Consider the following 10903-nt stretch of genomic DNA (forward strand, 5'->3'; position numbering starts at 1 on the left):
TGAAGCAACGAAGGGAGACGAAGCGAACAGGCAGCGGCCGAAGAGACGCGCCGTTCGAAACGTTTCAACTCCCACGTGACCTTTCGTACACCCATCGTGCGTGGCAAAAATTTAGACATCAGCTCGGCTCATTCCCGCAACCCGCAACCCGCGTCGCGTCGCGTCGCGGCGCGTCGTGACGAGGCGAGGCGAGGCGTGGCGAGGCGGGCGGCGGAGGAGGAGCGCGCGTGGATGTCCCTCTTATTCTTATGCTCATACATGTGGGGAAAGAACCTCCCTTATAAAGAGGTCCAACTCCCTCTAAACTAGCAATGTGGGACTAAACTTTTGTTCCACCTCTTGCCTTGCACAAAAGGGCTGCGTGGGCCTCTAGAATTTATTAGGAATTTCTGAAACTGCTATTGGGCTAGGCCCAAAATAGACAAAATTCCAGCAATCCCCCACCAGATCCCAGAGGCACACAAAAATTTGCCTTTGATTTCAAAACACTGTTTTATATACCGGTACTGCAGTGGAGACTGTTAAGTTGAATTTCCACCTAGAACTCTATGCTACACTAGTAAGCAACTTGAACAGTGGACTGGGCCTTGAATTGCAAGTTTTCTGCGAATCTAGCTTCACATAAAGCCTTGACCGATACGTGGCTACCGTGGGTCTTCCCTGCGGGTGGAGCTTATGCGTCATACTCAGTGACCTTTCATGAGTTTACTAGAGAGAACCCTACTCTCATAGATTGCGACGTTTGACAAACAAACTCATATAGGTGTGTTCTTCAAAAGATGTTCTGCAGGATAACATCTCTGCTTAAATAAGCCACTTAGAACACATTAAGATATACATCAACCTGCCATGCAGATAAGGAGAGTATTGCATCTTCATGGAGTGGTATTGTGAATAGTAAGGATACTCTCCTCTCAGTTGACCAACGGCTTGTCTTTCACATCTAATTCACGGGATCTCCGATCACAAAGAATAGGTTACCACTGTGAACAACTCATATTGTGGGTCTCATACCCATCTCCCTCGATGCATTATCTATCACATTACGTGATAGACCCTTAGTAAAAGGATCTGCCAGATTTTTAGACGTTTGGATATAATCCAATGCAATAACTCCGGAGTTTTTCATTTTTCTGACAGACTTTAACCTTCTCTGAACGTGTCTTGATGACTCCATGTTATCCTTTGAGCTGCTCACTTTCGTGATCACAGTTTGATTGTCGCAGTTCATAAGGATACCCGATACAGGTTTCTCAACAACCGGTAAGTCATTCAAGAGCCGACGAAGCCAATCTGCTTCGACCGTAGCTGTATCTAGTGCTGTGAGTTCTGCTTCCATTGTTGACCTCGTTAAGATGGTCTGCTTGCAAGACTTCCAAGAAACAGCGCCACCTCCATGAGTGAATACATAACCGCTCGTGGCCTTTATCTCATCAGCATCTGAGATCCAGTTTGAGTCACTATACCCTTCAAGCACCTTTGGATGCCCGGTGTAGTGAATTCCATAATTTGCAGTGCCTTTCAAATAATGCAAAACTCTTTCTAGAGCTTTCCAATGCACATCTCCTGGTTTTGAAACAAACTGACTCAGTTTGCTAACAGCAAAAGAGATGTCAAGTCTTGTAGCACTGGCTAAGTACATAAGCGAGCCAATAATCTGAGAATACTTCAATTGGTCTCTAGCAATTCTTCGACTCTTTCGAAGCAACACACTAGCATCATATGGTGTTGGAGAGGGCTTGCAGTCACTATAGCCAAAGCGACTCAAGATCTTTTCCACATAGTGAGATTGAAGCAATGTAATCCCACCATCATCGTCTCTCAACAACTTGATGTTCAGAATGACATCAGCCACTCCTAAATCCTTCATCTCAAAACAACGAGATAGGAAATCCTTGACCTCCTTAATAACATTCAGATTGGTTCCGAAAATCAGTATGTCATCAACATACAAGCACAGGATAACTCCCTTGCCCCCATCATGGCGATAGTACACACATTTGTCAGCTTCGTTCACAATAAAGCCTCCAGCTGTTAAAGTTCTTTCAAACTTCTCATTCCACTGTTTGGGTGCTTGCTTAAGTCCGTACAAAGACTTCAGCAACTTGCACACTTTCCCTTTCTGACCATCTAGTACAAACCCATCTGATTGTTCCATATAAATTTCCTCGTCCAACTCTTCATTTAGGAAAGCAGTCTTAACATCCATTTGATGAACGAGAAGACCATGTGAGGCAGCTAGTGAAAGTAGAACTCGAATAGTGGTCAGTCGAGCCACAGGTGAGTAAGTATCAAAGAAGTCTTCACCTTCCTTTTGGGTATAACCCTTAGCCACGAGCCGAGCCTTGTACTTTTCAATAGTACCATCAAGCCTAAGCTTCTTCTTGAATACCCATTTGCATCTTATAGGTTTGCACCCATAAGGACGATCAGTTATCTCCCAGGTTTCATTCGCCAAGATGGAATCCATCTCGCTACGAACCGCTTCCTTCCAGTAGTCAGCATCTTCAGATGCATAGGCCTCTAAAATAGAGCTGGGAGTGTCATCTATGAGATACACAAGAAAATCATCACCAAAGGACTTTGCAGTCCTCTGTCTCTTGCTCCCGGTAGGAACTTCATTGTTCTCCTTCACAGGACATTCGAAGTGTTCCATCGAAATGGTAGGTTCGGTAATTGTAACTGGTTCCTAATTCGATGAACTAGGCATCTCCTGATTAGATGAGGTAGCCATATCCTTCATGGGAAAGATATCTTCAAAGAAAGTCGCATCATTCAACTCCATGATCGTACCGACATGCATGTCAGGTACCTCAGATTTTACAACCAAGAATCTATAGCCAATGCTATGAAAAGCATATCCCAGGAAAACACAATCCACAGTCTTTGGTCCAAGCTTCCGCTTCTTTGAAATTGGAGCATTGACTTTCGCCAAACAACCCCATGTTCGCAGATAAGAGAGTTCTAATCTTTTCTTCTCCCATTCCTCGAATGGAGTTATCTCTTTGTTCTTTGTGAGGACTCGGTTCAGGACATGACATGCTGTCAATATCGCCTCCCCCCACCATGCCTCGGAGAGACCCGATGTATCTAACATGGCGTTAACCAAATCAGTTAGAGTACGGTTCTTTGTTTCGGCCACCCCATTTGACTGAGGTGAGTAGGGAGGAGTCCTCTCATGGATTATACCATGTTCCGCACAAAAAGCATCAAACTCATTGGAAAAATACTCTCCACCACGGTCGGACCTAAGCCTCTTGATTTTTCGATCAAGTTGGTTTTCCACTTCAGCTTTGTAGATCTTGAAAAAGTTCAAAGCCTCATCCTTAGATTTCAGAAAATACACATGGCAGTATCTAGTGGAGTCATCAATTAACTTCATGAAATATTTCTTTCCATCTTTTGTCAAGACACCATTCATTTCACATAGATCTGAATGTATGAGCTCTAGTGTGCAAGATTTCTTATTTCCGCAGTCGTTTGAGACTTACGAGGTTGCTTAGCTTGCACACACACTTGACACTTAGATCCCTTGACGGTGGTGAAACTAGGGATTAAGTTCAACTTCGCTAGTCGCGACATGCAACCCAAGTTAACATGACAAAGACGTGAATGCCACACATTGGATTCACTATTGTTGCAAATATGATTAACAACTTTATTGCAAACGTCTGATAAGGATAAACGAAACAAGCCTCCTGACTCATAGCCTTTACCAACAAAGGTTCCATACTTGGATATTACAAATTTATTTGACTCAAAGACAAGCTTGTAGCCATCTCTACACAGAAGAGATCCGCTAACAAGATTTTTATTGACGGAGGGGACATAATGCACGTTCTTCAGCCGCACGATCTTCCCCGAAGTAAACTTCAGATCGACCGTGCCAACACCACGAACAGAAGCACTTGAACCGTTGCCCATCAGCACGGTTGAAGTCCCTGTGGTCTGATAAGACGAAAACATGAAAATATCACCGCATACATGCACATTAGCACCCGTGTCAATCAACCAGTCAGGAGAATGACATACTGAAAGAATAGTGGGAAATATACCATACCCAGCATCCTTCATGTCAGTGTCTCCAATGACAACATTAGCGGTCTTGCCGCCTTTCCCAGGATTACGCTTGTCATAGCGATTAGGGCAACTAGGAGCCTAATGATCAGGATCCCCACACACATGACAAGCACGTTTCTTCTTGCCATTCTTCTTCTTGAAGTTCGTGTGTTGCACAGCCTTATTCTTCCCATCAAACTTTGCTTTACCATCAAACTTGCCCTTGTTCTTGAACTTGTGGGGCTGAAAGTTCTGCTTCTGTACCACATTGGCACTAGATCCTCCCTCAATACCTCGAGCACGTGTGTCCTTTGCTCTCGCCTTTTCTTCCACATCAAGAGTGCCAATGAGATCCGGAACGGAAAACTCCTGCCTATTATGCTTCAGTAAGGTAGCAAAGTTCCTCCACGAAGGAGGAAGCTTAGTGATGATACCTCCGGCAACAAACTTGTCCGGTAACATACAACTGAAGTGCTCAAGTTCTCTAGCAAATGACTGTATCTCATGAGCTTGCTCAACCACGGAGCGCTCTTCAGTCATCCTGTAATCATAGAATTTCTCCATGATGTACAGCTCAGTGCCAGCATCCGAGACCCCAAACTTGGCCTCGAGTGCATCCCATATATCTTTTCCATTATCAATTGATGCATAAGCATCAACTATGTTCTCACCAAGAACACTCAAGAGAGCAGGCTTAAACAGAGTATCCTTTTTTGAAAGGCTTGTGCCTGTTGAGCATCAAGCTCCCCTTCAGGTTTGCCAAGAGTGGCGTCATAGCAACTCATGGTTTGAAACCATAAGACTGCTCTCACGCGCCACCTCTTATAATAGATACCCTCAAACATAGGAGGTCTCATGGAAGCAGCAAAACCACTTGGAGGTCTCATGGAAGCCGTTCGAATTCAGTGTCCACTACAGAAAAATGTTTCAACTCCCACGTGACCTTTCGTATACCCGTCATGCGTGGCAAAAATTTAGACATCGGCTCGGCTCATTCCCGCAACCCGCGGCGCGGGCGAGGCGGGCGGCGGAGGAGGAGCGCATGTGGATGTCCCTCTTGTTCTCATGCTCATACATGTGGGGAAAGAACCTACCTTATAAAGAGGTTCAACTCCCTCTAAACTAGCAATGTGGGACTAAACTTTTGTTCCACCTCTTGCATTGCACAAATGGGCTGCGTGGGCCTTTAGGATTTATTAGGAATTTCTGAAACTGCTATTGGGCTAGGCCCAAAATAGACAAAATTCCAGCACAAATTTGAAATATATGACTATGAAGAGCTAACAAGCGTTGTCCGTGGACTCGCCTGCGGGCATATAAGAGACCGGATTTGTCACGTCCGATTGTAGATGCTCTGGAATGAGACTAAATGGAGTCACCAGTCCAAGCATCCCTTGCCATGTCCGACCGATTGTAGCTGCTCTGGAATGAGTCTAAATGGAGTCATCAGTCGAAGCATCCTCTGCCATGTCCGATTGTAGCTGCTCTGGAATGAGACTAAATGGAGTCACCAGTCCAAGCATCCTCCCAGACTTCGACTATTTCCGACGACCATTCTCCTATCCAGCAGATTTCGGTATTTGAGAAACACCCAAGATTCTCTTCGTGACCAACTCCTGGCAAACCCTAACCCCGAGTCAGATTCCAGTCTCCCTCCACCACAATAACTGAATTTGAATTCGTCCAGAGCGTTTGAGGCTAGTACCTTAATTCATGATGATTGATTGCTACCGGCTGGCAAGAGGAAGGACCAGTGCTTCCATCTCTTACGTCAGGCCCATGACGTAGGACGTGTGGACGTAAGTCTAGACCTGTCCGACCAACAGTCTGGGCCTGGTCCGTACCATCGATACAGTAGTTTGTACCTAGGTTCAATGGAGTTGGACGAACTGGACGTGAGTCTTAACGCCCAAGGTTGACCCAAGACTTGAGCGTCAATGAATTCTTGCCTACTGCTGGTCCGGTCAGTACTTGCTCCTGTCGAGACTTATTACAACCAGAAGTCGGGAAGATGAAGATCCTACCACTTACTTACATGAGATGACAGAGTGAACTGCGCACTAATATGGATCGGTCCCTAATTAATTTGAGGAAATTTTCCGCAAGTAAAAGTTTATTACAGGACGAAATGAGTAGGACGGGCGTATTGGGTGTGGTGTTCAGCTCGCTCGACGTTGACACGCTGCTTTTGCTCTGTGTGGATTTGGGTCGCTCTCCCTCAACTGGCCGCAAATAAATTTATTCATTCATGTACCCATCTGCTGGTGAATGTACACATGATGTTTCCGACATGAAAATGGCTTGTGTGATACAAGTCCATGTGCATCACGCAAGAGGATTTACATACTCCCTCTCTAAATTAGATAACTACTTTTAGTTATCTAAACGCTGTTATATTAATTTACAGAGGGAGTAACTCGGTAGCGGTGTGAGCATTATCTAGTAGCTGATCATATTATCATCCAGTGCAACGATATTCGGGGGCACGATGCGTATGGCCGCATGATCGCGTCAATATTAAAATAGTGCTTTTATGATTGGAGCTTAATTACGGCATGCATGCAGCTTCTGATACAACTTTTAAATGAGAGTGCATATGCCCCATCCATCCCACCTTTTATGTTTTTTTCTTTTGACTTGTAAATTCGAATTTATTATATCTTTTGAATCAAAAATTCAATTTATATCTCATTTGCATATGTGTGTTCCTTGTGATGAGGGCTTTGGAGCATACACACTTCTAAGTATGTTTTGACAAGTTTTAAACACTTCAGCAAGTATCAACTACTAAAACTTGCTAGAGCGAATAATAATTATTTCAACAAGTTTCAGTGACTAGAACTTAAACCTAAGCCCTAAATCCCTAAAAGCAAATGAAACTCGGTAACTTGGTGAAGCTTTGTAAAACTTAATATTATGACTATCAAGTTCTACATGTATTCAATATTGATCTTATTTGAAAGTACTTGTTGCAACGAATACGAATATGCAATGAAACTTAATTTGAACTTTCGGTTCAAAAGATACAATAGATTCAACTTTTAAGATGAAATAAAAAAAGTATGGGAGATGGGGTAGGTGCCCCATGCAACTCTGCCAAAAGATGACATGCATGGACTCACTGAAATGATTAAGGGCTAATGGTATAAAAGAAGGGAGAATATCACATGAAAACCAACATTTAAATAAAACTTCGTGTAAACCACATTTGAAAGTTTTGATCAATCTAGAAAAATTACTGGATGTTAATAGGGTGATGTTGTATTTCCATACGGAAGTCCAAGTTGAAAGACATCACAAGATGTGATCTATGCGAGAAAAAAAACAAATTCAGCAATGAATAGTGATGTTACTTTCGGAACTATTCAACGATGATTTTGTTATTTTCATAACTCACATCTCGTAACGTGTTTGAATTTCAAATTTCACGTGGCAATAGAACATCACCCTTTAACATCACACATTGTGTTTAGATTTTTGGGAAACTTCAAACATCATTTCCGCATGGTTTTCATCGACATTTTTCGAATGTTAGTGGTTGCATGCATGCGTGCTCCTATGAACTTCCGACAATGTTCGATTATGTATAGCTTGTCAAGTTACAAAAACATCCCCAATTATATATCCACACTTGCATGATACAAAAAATAGGGCCATCTATGTATCAGTTACTCGAAAAAAAATGCTAGTCGGCTTTTTCAGCCGTTAGATTAAAATGCAATTGCTGCTCCTTCTTCCTCCTTTCGGCCTTCTTCCTTCCTCTTCCCGATCTTTTTCAAGTCTTCCTCTACCCTCTCCTCCACCGATGACAACTGGTCCTATCACTGATGATGTCCTGCCAAACCCTTGTTGACACATTGTTGTCGCGTTTAAGGAAGGGCCTTTTTCACCGTGACTTCCGGTCAGAGTAGGCAACCTCGAGCTTGGCCGCGATGTCCTTGTCTACGTCTCGGGCTCGGGCGCTATGTAATCCGAGCAACGATCAAAATGAAAAGGCCCCCTTTTCCACCCGTGACGGGGCGGCGCCCCTGCCTGAGCGATGTCCTAGCAACAAGCCCTCGGCCGATGATGCCCCGACCGATCGCATTGTCCAGCTCGTACGTTGTCTACTCCGAGCGGCGATGAATAGGACCCCCCCCCCCCACCGCCCTCCCCCTCTCTCCCTCTCCCTCTCCAAGCTTGCCCGCATCGTCCCCGTCTTCGACAAGACTCTAGCTAGCTCAGCCTCGGAGGTGCGCATCACATCGCCTTCTCTCATAGGGAATCGACTGGACATTTGTTTTCTTGATTGAATTGCCTAATGTTTATGCGGGAAAAATAATATCATGCGTATATTGGCGCGTGCATCACGTACATATGGGACAAGAAGAGCTAGCCCTATCATGCATATGCCCCCTTCCTCCCCGCCACGATTTTCGCTCGGGTTGTCCCCACACGCACACTGGGTTGGATCCTCTTCCTCGTCCCCATCAACACGGAAGGACCGCCACGTGGGTGTGTAAAGTCTGTGGGCCCACGTCTCTTGTTGACGTTCGGAGCACCGAGAGATCCTGATCCTCTCTATAAAGGAGCCTCCGCGACTTCCAGAGTCTGAAGCTACCGGAGCAAGCAACCAACACCTTTTCTTTCCACGTCTAGCTTGTCTAATCTGAGCAAGCTTAGCCAGCGTCATACACACACTTGTCTGCGTGCCGCACGTACCGTCGAGCTATCCGAACTGAAATGCAGAGGAGCAGAGGTTGTGCCCCGGGCGGTGAGCACGCCTGGGCAGCGGCTGACGGCGGGATGCAGCTGCAGCGCCGGGAGAGGGAGCTGGTGGCGCAGCTGCACGAGCTGCTGTACCCGTCCACGTCCCCGTCTCGGAGCGGCGCGTCCTCGTGTTCTGGTCTTGCGGCTGACTTGTGTTGGGAGCACGGCAGCTCACAGGTGAAGGCAACGGCGGCGTCGTGCGCCGGAGGCAAACGGCGCGGGGGGCGCAAGAGAGTCCGGGAGGATGAACGGCACGAGGAGGGGCAAGGACACCGCGGCGGTGCTGCGACTGCGACGAAGGCTACTACTCGTTGCAGGAGGAAGAAGCAAGGGGCGACGACGACGACGCTCGTCACGACGGTGCCGGATTTCGACGGCTACCAGTGGAGGAAGTACGGCCAGAAGCAAATCGAAGCGGCCAAGCACCCCAGGTAGTAGCCCTGCCGTACGTACTACTCTTTCTCATCTTCTTCTTCCACTCCGGCAGAGCTGGCCGCCGGGGTAGAGCGAGCCCCTGCCCCCCTGATGTTTTATTTTTGAACCCCCTGCTTCCTGATGTTAGTGTGGCGGTGGTAGCAATTCGAGAGATGGCGGCGGCGGATGGTGTGCTGGCTGCGATTGTAGAGAAGGGCCTCGTTAATAATGGTGGAGGCGGCATAAGATTTTAAGTTGGAAGGAGAGGGTGAGGATTAGGGTTGAAAGAGAAGGAAAATCACAACCATTTATTCTTATAACTAATGAAAGGCTGAAATGACTCATGACCCAATATTTCGCCCATGACAGGTCACCCTTCAATTTAACGACTAAGTATAGTACTCCATCGCATGCATGCATGCTTTAACCAAGAAGATTAAGTACTCAATGGTTTCGCTAAACTTAGAAATGCCGATTTAAGAATTTTTACACTCTATCAAAACGTGGAAAGCCATGCAAAGGAGCCAATCAACCAAACTAGCTAAAATATGCCATTTCCTGACCGCTCGCTGTCCGTATGGATACGTGCACCCATCTCCCGACAGTGATTCATCAGTTGGGACCCCCTTCATGTACCCGTGATACACGATGATACATCTGGCATCGATGGCATCATCATGCGTACGTCCAGCAAGAAGACGTATGATGCTTACGCATGCTCGGGTTAATTAATTAAATTGAAACTATAACAATGACTAAAGCTAAATCGCTCTTCCATCAATGGCAATTTGCAGGAATTACTACCGGTGCACCAACAGCACGAACCAGGGCTGCCCGGCCAAACGAACGGTGCAGCGCAACGACGATGACGGCAGCGACGATGGACGGCCGAAGTATACGGTGGTGTACATCTCGGAGCACAGCTGCAAGGCGACCGAGTCGGCGGCCGTGCCGGTGATCCTCGAGACCACCGTCCGCACCGACACCGCAGCAGCTCCAGACGTCGCCGTCGTTCCCGGTAGCAGCTCTGGAGCTATCAGTTCTGAGACTCAATCGCCGGCAAGCTCCTCGGATATCACATGGAGCAGCGGCGGCAGCGACGGCGGTGCCAATGTGCCGCCGAGAGAGCGCGACGATTACTCGCGTCTGTTCGCTATCGAGGATGACTGCTGGGGGTGGAACGCGTCGCCGCCGGCACCCGCTGCTGCTGCTGCGTTGCTCCAGAAGATGGACTTCGACGGGCCTATCAGGTCGCCGGTGCACGTCGCGGCAGCGGATGGAAGTTGGATTAACGACTTGTTCGTGAACGAACCACCATTTGTTCTCAACAGCTGCCATTTGTTTGGCCTCTAGATCTTTAGATCTTTGTAGATGTTCATTATTGTCTATCCTTTTTTTCTCTCTATTTAATCACTCCAAGTTGAATTTCCTATTTTTTGTTTTGATGCAGTGAAATAAAAAGGGACTTGTATAATGGTACACAACTTGTGCCTACATGCATCTATATCACAAGCCACCTTAACTAGGGTTCCGCCGCGCCACTTTCTATCTTACTAGAGCATAGACCTCACTGACGCCTGATGGCACCACCTCATCCTCGTGATCTCCTCTTGAGCAGAATGTTGCCACCATTTTCCGCTGCAACCCTAAGGAGCAAGGTCTCTACCCGCCTCGTGGTTCT

The 10903-nt window shown here is 46.5% G+C and overlaps 1 protein-coding gene across 1 annotated transcript; it reads left to right on the top strand.

Annotated features, from left to right (window-relative positions):
* Nucleotides 1–8664: 8664 nt before the first annotated feature.
* On the top strand, nt 8665–10701 carry LOC125508742 (transcription factor WRKY45-2-like). The gene is made up of 2 exons (XM_048673530.1): nt 8665–9239; nt 10017–10701. The coding sequence occupies exons 1-2, from the start codon at nt 8782–8784 to the stop codon at nt 10573–10575; spliced, it is 1017 nt and encodes a 338-aa protein (XP_048529487.1). The 5' UTR covers nt 8665–8781; the 3' UTR covers nt 10576–10701.
* The last annotated feature ends 202 nt before the right edge of the window (nt 10702–10903 follow it).

This window comes from Triticum urartu, chromosome 5 (assembly GCF_003073215.2).
Source record: "Triticum urartu cultivar G1812 chromosome 5, Tu2.1, whole genome shotgun sequence".
Lineage (NCBI taxonomy): Eukaryota > Viridiplantae > Streptophyta > Magnoliopsida > Poales > Poaceae > Triticum > Triticum urartu.

Excerpts from the sequence above, each read along its gene's own strand:
- LOC125508742 (XM_048673530.1), top strand. The coding sequence starts at position 8,782 with ATGCAGAGGAGCAGAGGTTGTGCCCCGGGCGGTGAGCACGCCTGGGCA. Across the intron at positions 9,240-10,016 it reads GAAGCGGCCAAGCACCCCAG|GAATTACTACCGGTGCACCA; the intron begins GTAGTAGCCCTG and ends GGCAATTTGCAG.